Raw genomic sequence first — 23,599 nt, 5'->3', positions numbered from 1 at the left:
TTCGTTTGCCGTTGCGTTCTAAGTTCAAATTCTGCCGAGGTCGACTTTGCCTTTCATCCTTTCCGGGTCGATAAATTAAGTACCAATTGTGTACTGGGGTCGATCTAATCGACTGGACTCTCCCCCAAAATTTCGGGCCTTGTGCCTAGAGTAAAAAAGAATATAAAATCTACGATTTGTGTCTGGAATACGTTATATATTTATAATTCTTGCACAAATTCCTGTTTCCGCTAAAAACACAGTTCACTTGAAACACGTTTTCACCATTCATCAACCAATTAATAATGTAGCGTATTTTTTAGTGTCGCTGGCTTACTATACATACCGTCAGCGGTAGAAATATTTACATATTCCCCTCCAATATAAACGAAGTCAACTAAAATCTTTGCACCATACTACTACTACTACTACTACTGCTGCATTGTGATTCAGATTATACACCAAAGAGTACAACATTCGGAATCAGTATCTGAGGTTTATTAAATATTCATTGTACAGGCGAAGAAGTTGTAGGCGCAACGAGATAATCATTTTAGTGTTGTAACGTTAACAAAGAATTCAAAGAGTTGGAGAATAATCATATTTTTGAATATTGCACAGAATGATGCAACGATAAGTGATGCGAGGAAAACAAATCAGGTTATATATATATATATACATACAGGGAAATAAAGATCCACAGTTCTCTCTCCCCACCCCTCGCCTTTCTCTCTATCTCTACACACGCTCATACATACATACATACATATATACATACATACATGCATATTTATATATAAAATCCGTTCTGTCTGTCTGTCTGTGTGCCTTCTAGGATCTCGGGCATTCTCAATCCGATTGCGCTCAAATTTGATATGTAGATACCGACGGTATCAGGGCGTGTATAAGTCTTGAAAATCGATTCCGGGTGAGAATGCGATCGATAAAGCCGTGGGAACGTGCATTTGTACGCGCAAGTGCATCGGCTGTTGCGATCGATACTACGCGTACGCGAGAAAAACGCACGTGCAGTTTGCGCATGTATATATATATATATATATATATATATATATATATATATATACACACACACACGTATATATGTGCATGTATATATCTATATGTATGTATATACATGCATATATCTATGTGTATGTATATATATATGTATATATATATATATCCATGTGTGTGTATGCGTGTATATGTGTGTGAGAGATAGATAGAGAGGAAGAGAAAGAGACCAAATTCTATTCCTCAAAAACACTGATCATTTCAAAGGTGTAGAAGACATTTGGCCAACATTATCGCCAAGATTTAACTGAAACATTTGAAATTAGAGATGGATAAAATAAATCTTAGACTGAAATTAGCGCTGGGTCTCGATGAGGTAATCTAAAACAGATGCCCCAGCATGGTCACCACCTTTGACTTAACACATTAGTTGGCATGTAGCAACATGCTCTGCTTCTAAAATCTTGCTTGCCATTGTTTTTTTCTGGTTTGTTTGCTTGATTTATTATGTCAGTGTCCTCTCCGTTATCTTAGAAACGACAGAAGCAATAAAAACCAACTGAATTCATAAAAAGTAGAATAATCTTTTGTTGCTTATTTTTAATGTTGCATTTGAAAATTCCATTTTTGTATGGAGTGGAAGAGGTTTTATTCAGTAAATGAGACAAGTATACACAGTGTAAGTGTGGGTGTGTGATGATGCAAGGAAATAGAAGTTAAGACATGAGTATGTATATGTTTATATTAATATTTAGCAGAAGAAACAGACTCAATAGCCGAGAGTTTCGTTCATCACTTGAGAAGTTCACGTAACTCTCGGCACTAGAATCACGTTATAGCTTCTGCTCAATATATGCATGTATGTGTGTGTTAATTATAACGTATGTTTAACGTATGTGTTTTGTTTATGCGCTTATCAGCTGCGGCACGGCGTCAGGGAGAAGGCCCGTTTTTAAACCGCCGCGTATTATAAAAACACCCAAATGATATTGAATTTCTCTAACCAGGCGAGACAGCTCATCTCGGAGGTGAACGAGAATGATGGATATCGATATCTCGCTCACATCGAAACGAATTGGAATCGCTGGTCTGACGAATATATGCAAACGGTGGAGAGTCTATGTACTGATGTGTAATAGCGCTGCTCGAGTAAAGTAAAATTACAGTCAAGTACATAGTTGGATGTTTTTAGTTGTTAGTATAGGGGGTTATAGTTTTCAGTATCGATGTTAATTATAACGGTTAGTAAAGATGGTTATAATAGTTAGTATTAGCGGTTACAGTAGTTAGTATTGGTGAGATTATAATAATTAGAGTTAATAGTTATAGTTACTAGTATTGGCGATGTCTATAGTAATTAATATTGGTAATAGGTATACTAGTTACTAGATTGGTTACAGTGGTTAGTATTGGTAGTTAGAGTAATGATATTACTAGCCATATAATAGTATTAGCTGTTTCATAGGTAACAGAAATAGTTATAAAAATACTTAGTAGAACGAAATATAACCAAACACTACATAATTTTTTTTATACGAATGTAAAAAGTATAAATTGATTCCATGATTTGAAAGAAGAGAGAAATATAGACATTGAGCATAAGGCGGCGAGCTGGCAGAAACGTTAGCACGCCGGGTGAAATGCTCAGCAATATTTCGTCTGCCGCTACTTTCTGAGTTCAAATTCTGCCGAGGTCGACTTGCTTTTCATCCTGGGGTCGATTTCATCGATTTAATCCGTTTGTCTGTCCTTGTTTGTCTTCTCTGTGTTTAGCTCCTTGTGGGTAGTAAAGAAATAGGTATTTCGTCTGTCTTTACTGAGTTCAAATTCCGCTGAGGTCGACTTTGTCTTTCATCCTTTCTGGGTCGATAAATTAAGTACCAGTTATTGTACTAGGTTCGATCTAATCGACTGGCCCCCTTCCCCAAATTTTCCAGCCTCGTGCCTAGAGTAGAAAAGGTTACAGACATTGGGCACCAGTGTACGGTGATGTGGGAAGAAGCAGCTCTGTGAATATTCCATTATTTGTTTCTCTAATATTTCTGTTTCTTTTCCTTTCAGGTATTCCCCACTTGGTATCACATTCTTGATTGCTGCCAAAATTGTGGAGATGAGAGATTTTGGGGTTCTTCTGGGAAAGGTTGGTCTTTACTTCATTACAGTTCTGTGTGGTCTTGCAGTACATGGAGCTTGTATTCTTCCGGCCCTCTATTTCCTATGTGTTCGGAAGAACCCTTACAAATTCATTGCTGGTATCTTTCAAGCTATGGCTACAGCTTTTGGAACTTCATCCAGGTAAAAGCCTTTTTCATTATTATTATTATTGAGTGAGAGAGCAGTGCATGCCATCAAAATGACCCTGGGGCACAAATATACGAAGCCCAGTATACCCATCATGACTACCCGTATGATTAGTGTACACCAGGCACGTGCATTACAATCATATGTGCGCGACATGGTGATCTCATATCAAGATTAACAGCGCATGACTTGGCGGTTGGGGCCCAGTTAGAATTTTCTTCAGGTTGGGTAGCCCATCCCGCTCAAAAAATCCCTGAATAAGGGTTGTTTAGGATGTTGAACGAAACACCCATGTTTCCGAAGGTGAATTATCTGAACCCCAAAGAATTCTTCTCAACACATGGCTATGATGCTCCCCCACTACTTCTGCTCGTGATCAGAGATGCACATATCGTCAGCCACTAAGTGACATGCTCAACTGGTTAAGGTCAAACAACTGACAAACAAATCTGTGGTATTAAGCAGAATATTTGCTGTAGCCCATCTTTTATACCGAGACAAAACAATGTACACTTCCAATCAGTTAAGATTAAAAGCCATGAGAGCCACTGTCTGGTACTGCATCAGGGCATTGTTGTTATTATTATTATTATTATTATTACTACTGCTACTGAGACGGCGAGCTGGTAGAACAGTTACCAAGCCGGACAAATGCTTAGCGGCATTTCGTCCGTCTTTACATTCTGGGCTAAAATTCTGCTGAGGTCGACTTTGCCTTCCATCCTTTTGGGGTAGATACAGTTGAATACTGAGGCCGATGTATTCGGCTTACCGCCCTCTCTAAAGAAAAATTGAGGCCTTGTGCCTACTGTAGAAAGAATTATTATTTTTATGCTGGTGGACAAGCAGAATCGTCAGAGTATCAGAAAAAAATTACTTGCGACATTTCTTCCGACTCTACGTTCTGAGTTCAAACCCTGTCTTTCACCCTTTTATGGTTTATAAAGTAAAATTCCAGTAATTTACAGAGAATGATGTCTCCCAGAATGTGTAAACTTGTGTTAATGTTAAAATTCATTATTATTTCGCATCAATTTGGTTATTTTTTGTGTGTTATGTTGTTGTTGCTTTGTTTCAGCCCCAGATCGTCCCTGGTCTAGTGGACCCAGGATGACATATTCCAAGCATGTCCCTCTTGGTCATACTACTGCTCCCATAGTATGCCAACGCGTCTCTATGTCTGGTTACGGTTTTAACTAGTTGAACGGCCTCGTAGAACCTCTCATGTTGGCTTGTTATTTTCTATATTTTGCCCGCGCGTGTGTATGGTATGGGTATATATGTTAGTTGTCGAATGAGAGTCACTGGCTGTAGCTATTTCGTAAATAGTTCGAACCCTGTTACTAGTAGTACAGTCAATCTACGAACAGTACATGCAATTCCTGGAGCTTCCACGTTCGCTCTGCATGTCAGAAATAGCAACTTTATTTCTCTCAGATCACATCCAACGCTCTTTAAAAAAGAAGGACACATTGGATATTGTATTCACAAAAACGCAAAAGACGATATGATACGGCTTCGGTTGGGACAGTTTTGAATCCAGACCAGATCAATGCGGCTGACCTGTGGCTGAATAGCAATATCAGCGTACCACTCCCAATCAGAAGCCCATTACACTTAGTGTCCGGTCGGAGTATCGACCTCCATAAAGTTTAGTTAGAGGCAAGAAAGTGTATAGACGTGGTTTGAGCTTTGTCAAACTGATTCAACCATATTTCAGAAGAAGGCGGACTAACAGAGGCGTTAGGGCATAGGATAGAATACCTCGAGGAATTTGTTCCAACTCTCGGCAACCTGAGTTCGAATACTGCCGAGGTGAACTTTGCTTTCAATCCTTTTACGGTCAATAAAAGAGTACTAATCCAGGTGGCGGAATGCCGGAACTACAAGAAAGTTGCAGCACTTTGCATTCTAAGTTCAAATTCCGCCGTGGCCTACATAGGTAGTTGATTTAATCTATCACTTGTTTTAACACTCTCACTTGATATCTTAGGTATCTTTAGCAGAGTGGACTCCGCTAAAGATACCCAACCAGCAATCAGTTCAGATCCCGGCTTTGAGGATACCGACAGACTGACCGACCGACCTACTAGTTTTGAAAATTCTGTCATGGTTACTGCATTCCCTACTGACTACAAGGTGAAGAAATACTAAATCGGTCCAGCCTCATTGGTCCAACTAACAAGGCCAGACAATATTAGACCCATATAGGTGGATGTTGACCACTAAGTTTCTTACAGAAACATCCAGGACATTTACTTCGATTTTGCTTTTGGCTTGCAAATCTAAATATAAAATTGGATCGGTTTCTAGTGCCAGAGTCAGTTCATCGTTTCGTTTTCAAACGAAGTATAACGCCAACTCTGAGCTTTCGAAACCGTACAAAATCCGGCGACCAATGATGCCGGGACAATGAGTCTACAATCTTCGGGCGTTTCATAGTTATCTGGCTCACTACGATTAGGAACATAATTGAAAGGGAATTCTGAAGGATTGGGACTACAAATAATTATTAGGGTCCTTCACTGGAAGGTTTTATTGTTGCTTAGTCTGAGGTGAGACTTGACTGAGTAGATTAATGATCAAAAGCGTTCCATCAGTAGCCACCTCGTCGTTATGAATATAGTTGAACGTGGTTTTATATTTCTCATAACAGACTCAATTTTTGAGAGATCCCACTCGAAAATAGGGGTTACCAGACTAGTTGTTGTTTAGATTTAGTTGGCATATAGTCAAAAATGATCCAGTCTTGATCATCTCGTCTTTTATTCAGGCGTAGTATAGCCAGAACTCCATTATCATCCATCATTCCTTTCTAATGTTTGGAGAGTAAACTTTAGACAGATTTGGCTATTATTTCTAGCAGAATGAACCCCCACGTAGACTATCATTTCATTGTTTCGTTTTTTTTTCAGATGTAATTTTTGTTGAACCTCACGTCTATCTTCATGCAGCAAATTTATGAAAACGATATTCCATCCGTGACCATCATATTCACAAATAGCATAGAACTACATTCACTGGAATTTTCTCTACATTTAGGATATATCTTAAAGAGATTTGGCGTCTGTTTCTGGCGGTTCGGGCGACCACCTGGAGGACTGTTTCTTCAGTGCCGCGGAAATAAAATGATAGCGGAACATTGGGGGTGTGATTTGGCTACTAATTACGGAGAGAGTGTGGGATTGATTTATTTGGAAGTTTTCTTGATGGCTTGTGTTCACTCTAATCTGAAAATAATTTGAAGAGAGCCATATGAGATAAGACTCACGGACAGACGGACCAAATCAAGCAACTATTTAGAATCTCTGACATTATATATTTATTTACTGGATCCATAACATCAATGTTGCTGTTATTATTATTGCTCTGTATTTGGCATCTAGTTCGAGATAACAATGTTTACAATGGATTGTTTATCAAAGAATCGTTTAAAACAACTGTTTGTGTTTGTGTGTGTGTGATGCTGTTTGAAGCTTCCTAATGAGTATTCGTCTTTATCACGGCGACGGCGGCAGTAGCTGTTGTAAACAGCCATTAAGAATCATATACAGTATATGGCAACGTCATAACACTGTTGCAGCCCCGTCTACCTATTTGTTTACGCTATAATTCTGTAGAACTGCTAAATAACGTTCATCTCTTTATTTAGAGACAGCGTAAAACGAAGATGGTATGATAAAACTCATTGCTACACACCACCAAATACACACAGGCACACAAACACACACACACACACACACACACACACAAACATATTAGATTTATAGTAGTTTAACTTTCGACTTATTTTAGAACATGGTTGAGTCCTTGAAATAGGATTTGACTACACCTCCATTTAGAGCACAGTTTAAGCTATCTTTTCGCGGAAGAAAGTTTATGTTCCTATAACCTGTGTTAATTCTGTAACCCTTTAAAATGGAAGATAAGAAAGTTCATTTTCGGCACTTGATGCTTTGGGAACCAGACAGAAATTGCTGCAGCTCGGCTGGGATGTGTTACCCCACCCTCCATATTCACCAGATATTGCTTTTTCGGATTTCCACTTATTCAGGTCTCTGCAGAATAGTCTTAATGGTAAAAATTTCAATTCCTCGGATGACGTAAAAAGATACCTTGATGAATTATTTGCCATGAAATCACCTCAATTCTGGGAAGAGGGTATTTTCAAGTTAAAGGAAAGATGAAGACGCATTGTGCAACAAAATGGTTCATATTTGGTTGATTTGACCTGAATACATATATACACAACAACAACGACATTACGTCAATGATAACACACGCACAAGCTCGGTTCCACTTCTTTATTGTAAGTCAATTGGTTAAATATATGTGTTGTCATTATTGGCGTAATGGCTCTCTCAAGACAAGAAAATTTGTTTCAGCACGTGTTCGCATCAAGAATCTAACAAACTAAATACAAACTCGAAGTATCGATAACAAGAGCACTCAGAAAGCTCAAACCTCCGCCAAAGCAACACCAACGTCCTCTCAACGATTAGGCAAAGATGATTTTTAAAATGAGAATATCTGAAATAAACTCGACTGCTCTCACAACGAGAATACTAGAAATTAAGTGAAAAAAAAGGAAAAGCAGGAAAAATAATCCAGAATCCTTGTCCGGAACCTGATCGATCCACAAATCTAATTAGTTCGTGCCAGTCATGAGGCCAAACATCCCTAAAAAGTTTCATCCGAATCCATCCAGCGGTTCTTGAGATATCTTATCCACGGACAAACAAACACGACTGAAAACAATACCTCCACCTTCGCTAAAGCGCAGGTAATAATCACTTTAAAAATACGTCGAAAATACATCTCTTGGAAAGGGTTGGACATAGCTATGTAATACAACAAGAAGACAAACTCTGCCACCAGCTGTAACAGCTGTAATATGAACAACAATAGCAATTATAATAACGATAGGTCTCTCAGATAAGGTATGAGCTGGTAATGCTGTGCTGCAATATTATCTAAATCAACTTAACTACAACAACAACAACAACTGTAAAATCAAATATAGCAACACTAAGTCTCTTAGATAAGGTTTGACCTGGAAGGCTACAGGCCAACAACAACTGCGTTACCATAATATAACAACAACAACAAACATTAACAATAACAACATATAGAAAGCAAATCAGTCACGTAACACTTAAGGTGGCGTTGTTTTTTTTTATTTTTATTAACAATGTTGGCTGGTTTTGTTCTTTCTCTTCATAAATATTCATATTTCTTTGAAAGTCCTGGCACTGCATAATTAAGGATAGTCATATTATGAACTGAGATAATTGTGGTTGTGGTTGTATAACCCCTGGACTGAATAGGTCAAAACAGGTTTATGATAAAGAGTTTCCACCGCGATAGTCTTATTATAAGACCTAATATATCCTGAACTAGATTACGTAATAGTTTTATCTTCGGAGATGTTGTTGTTTACTACAACAAAAACGACGACGATGGAAATAATTTCAGCCCCACTTTGCCAAAAGCCAACCGCCATCTTATTTCGCTGCAAGAAAGCGGAATTCATCAGTCGTGACTCCCCATCTTATTAGCGAACATAATGTATGTAGGACAACGTTATCTAATTCGTCAGTCTTCCTTTTCCTACGCATCTACTCGTGATTTGAGGAAATTTTATCGGCTATTTCTAGGAAGGCAAGCGACCATGTAGAGGTTCCGTCTTTGGCTGACAATGTTGATATATTGTTGGCACGCCGAGCGAAATGCTTAGCGGCATTTTGTCTGCCGCTACGTTCTGAGTTCAAATTCCGCCGATGTCAACTTTGCCTTTCATCCTTTCGGAGTCGATTAAATAAGTACCAGTTACGCACTGGAGTCGATGTAATCGACTTAATTCTTGTGTCTGTCCTTGTTTGTCCTCTCTGTGTTTAGCCCCCTGTGGGTAGTAAAGAAATAGGTATTTCGTCTGTCTTTACGTCCTGAGTTCTAATTCCATCGAGGTCGTCTTCGCCTTTCACTCTCTCTGGGTCGATAAATTAAGTACCACTTACGTACTGAGATATACCTAATCGTCTGCCTCCTTCCTCAAATTTCTGGGCCTTGTGCCTTGAGTAGGAAAGATTATATACATATTGTTTATATTATATTCTTTTATTTTATTTTTTTACTTCATTCTTTTAGTTGTTTGTCATTTGATTGTGGCCATGCTGGGACACCACCTTCAAGGGTTTTTAATAGAGCAAATCGAACCAAGGACATATCTTTTTTAAGCCTATCGGTCGCTTTTACCGAACCGCTACTTACAGGGACGGTGGTGGTGGTAGTGGGACAGAGATACAAACACTGCACTATGAGCAAGTGAATTCTACTATTGCCTCGGGGATGGGGGGAAAAGTCACAAGAATCTCAGTTGATAGAGAAGGGAAATGTTTGAACACTGATACAGAATCAATAAATAAAATACAAAAGGCACAAAGAGTGTGTGTGTCATCGCCGCTTGACAACCGGTGTTAGTGCGTTTACGTCCACGTAATCTAGCGGTTTGGCCTAAGATACCGATAGAATAGTTACCAAGCTTTAAAAAAAATGTTCTTACGTCGATTCTTTCGAATAAAAATTCTTCACGGTATTATAAATTTGAATAAAACTGAAAATCACTATCTGCTTTTATAGCAAGTTGATGTAGGTAATTTATCCCGTTCCCCACCGATTTTTAGTTTATGCAACTGAAAAACTGCATTATTTATGGGATGACCCAATATATATGTGTATGTAGTAGTAGGAATATTTGGCAGTTCCAAAACACCGAAGAATCGAAACCGTATTGTTAAGTTTCAACTATCAGGATTTGTTAGAGATCAGTAAGTGACGTCATCGGTCAACTGACCAATCTAATTCCTCAACTACACGAATGCGATTCGTCCAAATATTGAACACGTCACAATAAAAATCTGAAAACCCGGATTTAAGATAAACAGGATGTTATCAATTGATTTTTCGTACACTTTTTTACTTGAACAGGTATAACATATGAATAGAATTGTTTCACCACAAGTAGGGAGTGGATTCACCCATCTCATTCTTTGATGAACTGTTACTGCTGTATAAATCCCCTCTTCTGTCCTTCCTCGAAGCGACACTACTAAGTTGTAAACGTTAAAAATTAATAGCCTTGGTTTAATATTTCCACGGCATTAAGGCGGCGAGCTGGCAGAAACGCCGGGCGAAATGATTAGTAGTATTTCGTCTGCCGCTACGTTCTGAGTTCAAATTCCGCCGAGGTCGACTTTGCCTTTCATCCTTTCGGGGTCGATTAAATAAGTACCAGTTACGCACTGGAGTCGATGTAATCGACTTAATCCGTGTGTCTGTCCTTTTCTGTCCCCTCCGTGTTTATCCCCTTGTGGGTAGTAAAGAAATAGGTATTTCGTCTGTCTTTACGTTCTAAGTTCAAATTCCGCCGAGGTCGACTTTGCCTTTCATCCTTTCGGGGTCGATAAATTAAATACCAGTTACGTACTGGGGTCGATCTAATCGACTGGCCCGTTCCCCAAAATTTCGGGTCTTGTGCCTAGTGTAGAAAATAATATTTCCACGGCATTTGTTTTCATTTCATCGACATCAAATCAACCAAATCATATTGGTGACACACAAATACTTTTGTCATCTCACACTCACACACATACACACACACATTCTCTTTAAAATTCATTTATTTGTTGCATTATCTTTAACTCATAGAGGAAATTCACAGTCTCTATCTTGTTTGATCTCTGATATATATATATATATATATATATATATATATATATATATAGTGTGTGAGAGAGAGAGAGAGAGTCATCTATTAGTTCTTCCTTTCGGTTGTAAATTGCGAATAAAACGCTTTTATTATTAATAATTTTGCCTTTTACCGTTTATGGAATCAGTATGGGATTTCTACGTTAACTCTTATCAAATGACAAGGCAAACCAGCTTAACCTTAGGCAGGCAACCGGGTAGGTGTCAATCAAATGCGAAATCACTTCTGATCTGGCTATATCTCGGATGCTGCAGGGAGTTCCCTCCATTGTTAGTCATAAGAAAAGTGCGCTCTGTAGGCTCTTATTTATAGCAACGGAATGATGGTGCTAACTAGTATCCTTAGTCACTTTAGTGACGCCGATAATTCTGCCTATCGGCAATAAATTGCTAATAAGCCACCTTCTGCATACATATATATATATATATATATATATATATATATATATATAATATATATATATATACATACATATATATGGGAGAGAGAGAGAGGCGTAGGAGTAGCTGTGTGGTAAGTAGCTTGCTTACCAACCACATGGTTCCCTGTTCAATCCCACTGCGTTGCACCTTGGGCAAGTGTCTTCTACTATAGCCTCGGGCCGACCAAAGCATTGTGAGTGTATTTGGTAGACAGAAACTGAAAGAAGCTCGTCGTATATATGTATGTATATATGATACGTTTGTTTTTACGTTCAATTATAATTAAATCAAGTTTACATTAATATAAAAAGTTACTATAGTGTACACATTTATTATTCTTTTACATATCATTGACAATGCCTTCTGACGATGGCTTAGCTGGTCGAAACTTTGAAGTCATTGTCAATAATATTCGTATTTAAAAATTATATACATCTATAAATTATATAAGAATAAGTAGGTTTTAGCGCCTTTGGCGTCTATTTTCAGCGAGTGGAGAATAATTTTGTCAATCCTTTGTTATATATATAATATATGCTAATCGTCAGCCATTTTGAATCTGAATGCTTGAAACTCATAAGTACCAACGAATTTGAATCAAACTGTTTTGATTCCTACATGTAACTCCCAATAAATTGTTTGAGTGCCTTTCCTTCGTTTGTCCACCCACTCGGGTGTGTGTATGTGTGTGTGTGTGCATGTGTGTGTGATCTATGCGTGCTCTGTATGCTAACAGGAGAGGATCTAGGTGAGTTCTCGACTATTAGAAGTATCAGCTGAATGATCCTCAAACCACGAACCAAAGTATTAAAAAATGGAGAGATGAGCTTGATGCTATGTTAAACAATGTATAAAATGAATGTCTAGATGGCCACGGTTGAAATATCTATAATTTTATGTTTGGCGAATCAAGACTGACCTACGAAGCAACAAATAATTTATTGTTGGTGTGAGGACTAATAAACAAATTACCAATTATTGTTGTTGTTATTATAATTATAATAAGAATAATCACCATTAACAATATTGTTTTTTTGTTGTGATTGACCTCTTCTGTTTTTACTTTTTTCTAGTTCTGCCACTTTACCAGTAACCCTGCATTGTTTGGAACATAACTGTGGTGTTGACCCCAGAGTAAGCAGTTTTGTCATCCCCGTTGGAGCCACAATCAACATGGACGGTACCGCACTTTATGAAGCAGTTGCCGCTCTTTTCATTGCGCAGGTCAACAATTTATCTATGGACTTCGGACAGATTGTAACTATCAGGTCAGTATTTGCAAGCCATTGCACACACACACACACACACACACACACACACACACACACACACACACACACACACACACACACACACACACACAGAGTTTGTGTCTGTGTGTGTGTGTGTATGTATGTATGTATGTATGCATGTTACCATGTAGTTAGGGTATTAGGCTCACGATCGTGAGGTCGCGAGTTCGAATATCCGGCAGCGCGCTGTGTCCTTGAGCAAGACACTTTATTTCACGTTACCCCAGTTCAATCGGCGAGCAAAATGAGTTGTACTTGTATTTCAAAGGGCCAGCCTTGTCACATTCTTTGTCACATTGAAACTCCCTGAGAACTACGTTAAGTATATTCGTGTCTGTGGAGTGCCCGTTAATTTCACGCGCAAGCTGTAACGTAGATCAGAGCAACAGGAACCGCCATCATAGTTTGATAACTGTAAAACACAGAAATCTTGGCCTTTATGTCACTAACATAGCTTTTCAATTAAATAATGTGTTTGTGTTTATAACAGATTTGTATCAGCTATGTTAAATTTGCGTGTATTCATATTTATGCGCTTGTATGTTTGTACGTTTGTGTTTTGAAACCGTATCAATAGGAGCAAAATTTATAAGAGAATGAAAGAGGCGGGAAAAAGGAGAAAGTAAGAAATGTATCTGAGAAGATAAGGCTTCATTTAAATTTTTTATGGCATGTCATAGATGCAAAGTGTTATGTTAAATATATATCGAGCATATTTCAGATAATCATTGGAAAGAAAAAAAAATTTTTGACAGGGATGCTAAACAACCCATATAAACAGTATATGTGAATTGGTTGTGTAAAAGTTAAGGTTACATGTGATGTAGTTTCGCAGTTGTTTCTTTAATCAGTTCTTTCATTTAACCTAGAGCCGTTAGAAATATATATATATATATATATATATATATATATATATATATGAGGCAAAAAACCTGGATGTCACATGGAATCTAATTATTAATATAATGCAATATTTTTTTCTCAAGATGAGAATGAAAGAAAATAATTGCGAATAGCATAAGAATCTTTAGAAAATCTTGGTAATTAGGAATTGATAAATATTATTGAGAAGCCATCTGGTTACGTCAGACCATTCCTCTCATTCACAAATATCTTCGTGATAATACCGAAAAAGGAAGATCAAAAGAATGTTTTGTTTTTTTTTTTAACACAACAGACTAGGCTTAACTGCAATTAAATGAACGTCATCGTCGTTACCCACCACCACCACCACCTAGTACTACTACTGCTAAATAATAATAATAATAATCTCAGATACTTATTTAAATGCCGAAATCAGTAATATAGGATAAGCCACAACAAAAATACTAAAATTTGAACACCAGAAAGAAGACAAAGGAGAAGGGTGAGGAGGTTAAGAAAGAGAAGAAAAAGAAGAGAAAGAAGTCGATAAAGAGAAAGGAAAAGAATAAGAAAGAAGGAGAGAGGGATAGTAAGAAAGTGTTGAAGAAAAATCGGCATCTAAAGAACTTTAAAGGTTAAGAGCCGATTTATTAATAATAAAATGTGATAAAGTTAATATATACGCCAAGAAAAGCTAAAAACAAAATCCAAAAGTGATTACATTGATAACATTAATAACGGTGCTCTTAAAAAGGGCCATAAAATTGATAATAAAAAGTAAGGAATTGAGAAGGTTACTATCACCTCTCCTTCCCTCGTCGTGTCTCTTTAAAACTAAAATCGATTATTTTATCGACTTCACTGAAGTAGCTTTAGGTGTCGACATATTTATAGCAGAACTAGCACACTGATACACACACGAACACATACATATTACACATGCATGTTCATGTTTACAAACGTAAGAGTGCTCAATACACGTAGTAGACTTTATAATTATTTAGAAAGAGCTAATGATTCACGATGTTGATGATCATTTTCCATCCACATACGAACACCACCAGTTCTTCAATACAAATAATATGAAAGTGAGCTATTGTTGTCTTGACAGCAGTGCTTCCCAAATCTCGCTCAACAACCATAAAGATACACACCATCCAACATCATGATTGTAACTCCAGAAATCTTTTAAATCTCTCATATTGTCTCTCCTTTCTAAAGCGCGGCTATATAGACAAAAATAACAGCAGAAGGTACCGGCAGAAACTGTACGTGGATCTAGACAAATATCTTTATACATTTAAGAACAGTTTCAAGTTGCATATAAATTCATTCATATCAACGAATAGAGAGAATCAAAACCCTTTGTCGTGATACATCTTGAAATTAAGAGACAGTGGAGTTTAAATTGTTCCTGTGATTGGAATATTTTGACATTGTACTCCGATATGCCAGAAGGCACAAACTGAGCTTATCTTTTAATTCAAGTAACTGAGACAGTCACCAGACAACTAAAAAAGATTCGAAATATTGTCGCTATGCTGTCAAGAAAGGTAATTTCTATTCCTCCTCAAGAAACTTATTCCTGAAAAATTTCAGAGATTCTCAAAATTTTCAAAGTTATTTTATCCTCTTTGATGAACAGCAACTAACTGAAGTGCTCTTTCCTAACACACTGACAAAACATAACAAACAACTGACAACTCTTCTGAGTTGACTGTTAGTGCAAGGGGCTGTCATTAGGGCGCGATACAACCTCCTACCTCAATGTTTTGGCCAATAACAGTAGATCCAACTCGTGTTTTATTGCCAGTATATATATAATACATGTATATAAGACACTTGTAGCGTGACAGAGCTCACACGGTAAGAAGCTCTTTGTAACAGAGTGGATCTCTGGCTGCTTCCATTATCCCTGTCACCTTTTGAATGCGTGCATATATATATATATATATATATAATATATATATATATATATATATATATTGTGTGTGTGCGAGAGAGAGAGGGGGGGGAGAAAGGGAATATTGTATTTCATGAAAATAGTTATTTCCTTTTAACTGTTTACGCTTCATTCTTTCATTACAGCATTACAGCCACTGCTGCCTCTATTGGAGCCGCCGGAGTCCCACAAGCTGGTCTCGTGACCATGGTTATTGTGCTATCAGCCGTTGGTTTGCCGACCGATGATATCACCCTCATTCTTGTTGTTGATTGGTTCTTGTGAGTAGCGACTTGTTCTTGATTTCCTTTCACATACACCACCACCACCTCCATTCTCGTCAGTGCTAACACTAATACCATTGCATGACCTCTACCATTATCAACACTGTCGCCAATACCACCATTGTCTCTATCAACACAATAACCATCACTATCTTTATCATCATACCTCTACCGACAAAAGCATCACTAGTACCATTGCTAATACCATCACTAGCTTGACTCTCACCACCGCAATCACCATCACTACTACAACTAAAGCCAGCACCATAGGCAGTCTCCACCTCTTAAACTTTCACTACCATCCCTACCGTCACAGTAAGACTACTCAATTCTAAATGTAATGTACAATGTAATGTATATTGTTGATGCATCGTGGTGCTAATCATACCATAACTCCTTAAATTGATCTGTTAATCATTGGCTTTCTGCTGCATCTCAGTTTGCTGTGTCATACAAGCATTGAAGGCAACAGCAGTAAAATGCAGTTCTATGACCATAAGATGTCGAATGCAGAATCGTCTATTTGAAAGACGATCAATAAATAACACAAAGTTATTACAGAATAAGCATTCAGAATTGTGAAAATGACTTATGAAACTAGAATGGCGTTTCTGATTACTCTATTGTTTGCTGAAGTCCTAGGTGCCGTACAGCCTATTCTGTATTAAAATTTCTCTTAAACTTGGCTCCAAAAGATGCAACTGTTTTAAACGTTTTATATAATTCGAGAATCAAACAAGTTCTTAAGAGATACCAAATGACTGTATGGGATAAACGCACAAGAGCACACAAAAGAATTTTGCCCACCCCTGAGTAGAATATTGTAAGAATTAGGTAACAATAGACGTCACATGGGATGAGTATTAGTTGAAGTGTCATGTGACCCGCCAGACTCTGAAACCACATTCGTATCTACTTTAAATCGTCACCATTTTGTTAAAATCTTGAAATTGTTTATAAACATGTGAGTTGGGTTTTTTTTAAAAATTAGCTGTTTGTAATTTTGGGAGATCAGTTGTCTGGTTACTTCGCCAAAACGTTAATCCACGTTGAGAAGAGATTTCCATCCGGCAATGATGGTTTCACGTACCCACCTTTTATAAGCACAGTGTTTAAGACATTAGATGTAATAACCCCAAAGGTATTCTTCAACCTGCATCATCATTAACTAAACACGCAAATGGATGAACGAAAAAGTGTTTAGCAATTAGCATCAGCTGACAGCTGTTGCAGGTAATTCCAGGAAGCAGACACGCCTAAATATCAATAGATATGTTATACCCTAGGAGGAAATAGTTCATTATTCTTTAGGATTTTAAAATTTCTTGAAACTACAGACTCCAGTTAAAAATGAATTTTCGATTATTCTGCTGCATAATTTAGTTTAGCCGCAACTCTGTGCTGACGAGAAACACAAGCAGTTAAGAAGATTATGCAACATGTCATCAAGATTAGTAATCTCAATGGGTGCGCCGAAAGAGAGGATGCAATTATATCCAGAATATGTTCCTATCAGCAGATGTTCCTTTTCGATTTAGAAGATTTCAGAACATCTAAGCTTTGCTATGTCAATCGATAAATCCCAAAGGCAATCATCGACAGTTGCTGAACAGAGCCTTGATGGATGCTACTGTGTTAATGGTTAATTTCATATAAGATCTTCAAGAGTTTGATCCCTCTCTCATAATCTATTTATCCCCTCGTTGGTAAAATGAAAAAAAATGTTGTTATACGCCCTGATGTACTGTTATGGCAATGTTTCCAATTCTCAAGCCAGTGATGAGAACAGATCTAATATCATATTAGCAATGGTTAATCACAAAGCGTAATAGACTTTCTATATCAGTGCATGGATTGCAGTTCCAATATTTGGATGTATGCATTTGCTCTGAGTAATCCAGTTTCTTCACAATACCTCAATGACTTTATTTCCATAAGTGGTTAAATTCCCGGCACTTCAGTTTCTACTCGTTTATCAAAACATCTTAAGCATTGAACTACATCAATAAACGAACATACTGTATATTAGTTCAATTGAACTAAAACAGTTTTTGCATTTGCTTCCTCCTCTATTCTTAGTTAATTCGCTTCAATTGCATTCATGTCATTGACACAATTCAATTGCCGATTAGACTACTGTTAATATCAAAAGCGTATCTGTAACACAGTGCTTTATACTGCACACAGTTACAAACGTATTGGAAAATTACATTTCTTATATGAAAGGTGAGATTTTAAGAGAAATTGGAGGCGCATGGCAGAGACTTCAGAATCAAAGTCAGTTTATTATTATTATTATTCTTTTAGTCTTTTACTTGTTTCAGTCATTAGACTGCAGCCATGCTGGAACACCGCCTTGAAAACGCTTTAGTAGAATGTATCCAAGCCAGGAATTTTAAAGCTTGGTACTTATTCTATCGGTCTCTTTTGCCGAACCGCTAACCTACGGGGTTGTAAACACACCAGCACCGGTTGACGAGCGGTGGTGGAGGACCAACACAGAAACAAAGATAAGCACACACACACACAACGGGATTCTTTCAGTTTCCGTCTACTAAATCCACCCACAAGGCTTTGACCGACCCGAGACTATAGTTAAGACACTTGCCCAAGGTGCCACGCAGTGGGACTGAACCCGGAACCATGTAATCGGGAAGTCAGCTTCTTACCATACAGCCACAAATTTAATAAGCATGTATTCTACAAAAAAGCATTAAGTAGGCTTTCAGTTTTTCAAATGTAACGTGACATAAAAAAATATGCATTAATATGTGTGCGTGTATGTGTCTGTGTAAATGTTTGCTGTGTGTCATATTGGGTGTGTACACACATGGTAAACAAAAACAACATGAAACCAACAAAAGCATAAGCAATCAATCACAAACAAAAAAAGCACTAAAAACTGAATATAAAATAGAAAATTAATAAGACAAGTAAAACAAACCCAAATCAATTCTAAGCCGCGCGAAGACAGGAATTAAACGAAGAAAAAAAGACCCAAAGCAATATGGCGGAGAAGATACCGAGATATTGGATGCGGTGATGCCATGATTAAAATGGCTACTGCACGCGTGTTGTGTAATCTCCTTCATAGAGAACTCTCTTTTACCTATCTCTCCTTGTCTATCTCGCAGTATTACACACATGTATAGACACACACATACATGTATAGACACACACACACACACATATATATATATGTATATATAGTACTGGGCAGTTTGCAAAGATACTTAGATATTTTAAACACCACGTGATGCCAATCGCAGTGAGTGGTCCCATAGAGATATCTGTATCCCTCATCTCCATTAGCTAATGAGACCAGATTCGCTAGCTGTTACCTCTCTTCATCTCTCCCTCTGTTTCTTTCTGTCTCTTACTGAACATACATATATATATATTAGATAGATAGATAGATGCACGATCACACACATTTACGTATGTAGGTAGGTACTTTTGTGTGTGTGTGAGTACTCCAAAGGGAAAAGAAATGTTGGTGCAATCAGTGTAAATGTCGAAAGAAATCCGATTTCTAAAGATAAGATTAACGTTGAGACTGATCAGTCCATTGAAGCATTGCCTTACATCCTAACATCCGTATAGATAGGTAGATAGATAAACAGATGCATACATACATGACACGATATATACATTCCTGCATATATACACATATGTATGAACGTGCACACCAGATAAATAGGCATACACGCGTACATACATACATACATGTCATATTTATGCATATATATATATATATTATATATATATATACATATTCACACACAAAAATTCCTGCGGCTAGAACAACTGAAGAAGAAATTTTTCAATTTGAAGTTATTAGAAGTGGTATATATTTTATGTTGTGTAGTTAAACAGAACTTATCCACTGCGCTGACTTTCTAGAAAGAGTTGAATTGGGGTAAAATAGGTGTAAAAATATATGAATACACATATACAACCATGATTATATGTGTATGTGTGTGTGTGTGTGTGTGTGTGAGTAGGATGTTTGAACTGGTGTAGAGATATTTGTATGTAGAAGTGGTGTACAGATATTGAGAAAACGGAGGCAGTCAGAATTTTGGACAATTCTTTATAATAATGCTTTCGTTGGCTAATCGAACACTTCAAGAGAAAAATTTGAAAACCAAAATTTTTTTGGCTTTATTTTCTTGAAGCGATCGGTTAAACGAACGAAAGCGCTAATAATGAATTATCCAAATTTCTGACTGCCTCCTTTTTCTACACACACACACACACACACATACACACACACACACACACACATTAATAGTAATGGTAAGACAACAAAAGAATGAAAGAGACCTCGCTATTATGTAAATAGAGGAATTTATTTGTAATAAAATATGTGACAATTATTCGGTTGCCATAATAAAACTCCAAGTTTCGGATGTCGGGGCGGAAACCTGCATCGGCATCTCTTCAGTTATCAAGGCAATTAAAGTATGCAGCATATTTTAATTGTCTCGGTTACTGAAGAAATGCCGATGCAAGTTTCCGCCCCGACATCCGAAACTCAGAGTTTTATCATGGCAACCGAATAATTGTCACATATTATATATATATATATATAATATATATATATATATATATATTGCTTTATTCGTGTATTAAGGCTACCATTAGTTTCATATTGAGAAGAATATTTTAAAAATATTTCAATCTGGTCTCGTGAAGGAATGGTGTTTATCTCCATTTTAGATGAAAATTGTTAAAATAAGATATTTTTCTAATCATGAAACCAATGGTAGTCTTAATACACAAATAAAGAAATTTTATCCGTGAATGTGATGTTGACCGTTCATTCTCATTGTTCGATATTTACGGATATACATCTCTAGTTAAAATTAGTTGAATGTGCCGCTGTGAGCTGACTCGGTGTCTTTACGTTTGTTTGTCTGCAGCGAGAAAAAATTTCTCAAATGACAGAATGACAGTGAATGGCTTTCGCACGGGTTCGAATGTGGGTGAAGCATATTCGAACTGGAAACTAGTTTGTATTTAAACACGTCACTACTTAACGCAGTCAAACCGTATAATTTTTTCCCAAATAAATTGCACTTCATATTCCTTGCACCGATGAAGACACAGAAACAGCTGTAAGGAAATGAACTTCATAGCATAAACTTCACTTTTGCTGTGTTGTCCTTTTTTCTCTTTTCTCCTGTGTTATGAGAGAGGGATGAATTTTTTTATTGCCTACAAGGGGCCAATATAGATGGGACAACACAAAGACATGTGGGGACATATAACACAAAACATAAAATAAAATTACAAATAAAATTATAAAATGATAATATGAAATGAAAAATGGAAATGAGCTGCCTTCCCCACTACAAGCAGCATCCCTTACGCTTTTGGAGTCCTTTATTCACGTCGATTCCATATTTATCCAGCAGAACCTCGTGGATATGATGGATAAAATTATAATTAACTGATCCTCCTGTATTTTCTTTTACCCAAAGCAAGGAACGTTACACGCGCGCAATGCTTATTTATAATTACCAACATTTATCTATATATTAAGGGCTGGCAGAAACGTTAGCACGCCGGGCGAAATGCTTAGCAATATTTCGTCTGTCTTTACGTTCTTTCCGCCGAGGTCGACTTTGGCTTTCATCCTTTCGGGGTCGATGAATTAAGTACCAATTGCGTAGTGGGCTTGATCTAATCGACTGGTCCCCTCCACCAAAAATTTCGGGCTTCATGCCAAGAATAGGAAAGAATATATATCTATATTGTGATACTGTAATCATTCTTCTCTTCTCCCATTGTGTGAAACTGAGAGGCAGGCAGACAGTTATCTGCTTCTTTTCTCTCTCTCTCTCTCTCTCTCTCTCTCTCTCTATATATATATATATATATATATATATATATATATATCTACACGTCTGAGCGCGTGCGTGTGTATAAATGTATTGAAAAGACGAAGAAGAAAAAATAAGGAACATATGGAGATAATGGAAATTTTAAACATCTCTTTTACACACAAAACAGCCTGTTTTTATATTTAAGTGTTCGCTTGAAGATCATTTTTATTAGAAAACTTTTTTGAGCAGCGATTTGCAGACATTCACAATAAGAATATTCTAATTCTTCAATATTTTCTGCTCTCTGTCTGCCTGACTGTCTGTCTGTCTGTCTCTCTCTCTCTGTCTTTGTCTCTCTTCCTCTCTTTCTCTCTTATATATCTATATTTACACAATAGTAGTAGTGGTCTCAATATGTGGCATGACAAAACACCAAATTCTGCCGTTATAGCTCTCCTTACTTCTTTACTGCAGCTAAATGATGGGGCCAAGAAAAAATCTATCAGGCCTTTCTGAAAGCATTGTGACACTAAAGAAAAGAAATTGCAAAACGCATTCTTCTGTAAAAACCAAAAAAACGGCCGACAGTATGCCTTGCCCCAAGAAATCAATTCTCATTTTTCTGACACGAAAACTAAACTCACCTTCGCTTTTCAACCTCATCTCACTCTACATTCATTTTACACACTTTAACTTTCAAATGTGTCTCAATTTTCTGTCCAATATTTCATACGTACTTTAGACTTCGATTCACTCCGTTGCCCTGCTGTCATTTTCTGTTCACAATCATCAGTTCCTATATGTCAGACACCACCTCTCAGCCCACATTTTTCTCTCCTCTCTCTCTCTCTCTCTCTCTCTCTCTCTCTCTCTCTCTACCTATCTGTCAGTCTGTCTATGTATGTCTGTCTGTCTGTCTGTCTCTCTCTCTCTCTCCCTCGTGTGTCTTCGTCTTCTCCCATTCATGTGTCTTGTATTTCTTTTCTATTGCAGAGATCGATTCCGTACCATGATCAATGTCGAAGGTGACAGTTTGGGCGCAGGAATTGTCTACCATTTGTCCAAACAGGAGTTGGCGGTAGCAGAGAAGGAAGGTGAAGAGGGAGCACTGACCCCTTTCACTGGGATAGACGACAAGAAACCAAATGGCACGGACAGTGCAGCTATCACAGCAGTGTAGAGACATTCCTATCATATATGCATAAATATATACACATACATATACACACACGTTCATACACTTAGACACACACACACACACGCATACACATACACTGCCATGCGCACATTAGTATACCAATACGCATACAAACACATACACACACACATATATATATATATATATATATATACATGGACATACACAAATGATTGCATCAACGCGCGTACATGCATAAACATTCAGTGGCAAATACGTGGACGCACGCACGCACACGCACGCACAAGGTCATACATTATCACTATGCTGAAAAGTACTTTAAACATAAAATGAAAATAGAAAAAAATATAAACAGAAAAAGTAAAACATATATATATATATAATATATATATAACATATATATATATATAATATATATATAACATATATATATATATATAATATATATATAACATATATATATATTATATATATATATATAACATATATATATATATATAATATATATAATATATATATAATATATATAATATATATATATATATATAAAAGAACTAACAAAAAAAAATAGAGGAACATATTAAACTCACGATCGTTCTAACTGAAATTTCTCAGACTCTTACTATTTGTATCACTCCCCTCCCCCTCTCACCAAGTAAATGTCGAACGAGAATACTCAACCAACATAGAAAATATCAGAGAAAGCACACATACACACACACATACCTACATGCACACACACA

At 37.1% G+C, this 23,599-nt stretch overlaps 1 protein-coding gene across 4 annotated transcripts in view; it reads left to right on the top strand.

Moving 5' to 3' along the window:
• LOC115216632 (excitatory amino acid transporter 1) overlaps nucleotides 1-23,217 on the top strand; it is a 333,935-nt gene extending 310,718 nt beyond the window's left edge. For all 4 annotated transcript variants that reach the window (XM_036506771.1, XM_029786116.2, XM_036506772.1 and 1 more), the window contains exons 6-9: nucleotides 3,055-3,288; nucleotides 12,558-12,752; nucleotides 15,729-15,863; nucleotides 22,691-23,217. In XM_036506771.1, the coding sequence (XP_036362664.1) occupies nucleotides 3,055-3,288; nucleotides 12,558-12,752; nucleotides 15,729-15,863; nucleotides 22,691-22,877 (751 nt within the window). In that variant the 3' untranslated portion in view covers nucleotides 22,878-23,217. The remainder of the gene's footprint in view (nucleotides 1-3,054; nucleotides 3,289-12,557; nucleotides 12,753-15,728; nucleotides 15,864-22,690) is intronic.
• Nucleotides 23,218-23,599: the final 382 nt, after the last annotated feature.

Source organism: Octopus sinensis, linkage group LG10 (assembly GCF_006345805.1).
Source record: "Octopus sinensis linkage group LG10, ASM634580v1, whole genome shotgun sequence".
NCBI classification, from domain to species: domain Eukaryota; kingdom Metazoa; phylum Mollusca; class Cephalopoda; order Octopoda; family Octopodidae; genus Octopus; species Octopus sinensis.
This window is presented reverse-complemented; position numbering and strand designations above follow the sequence as displayed.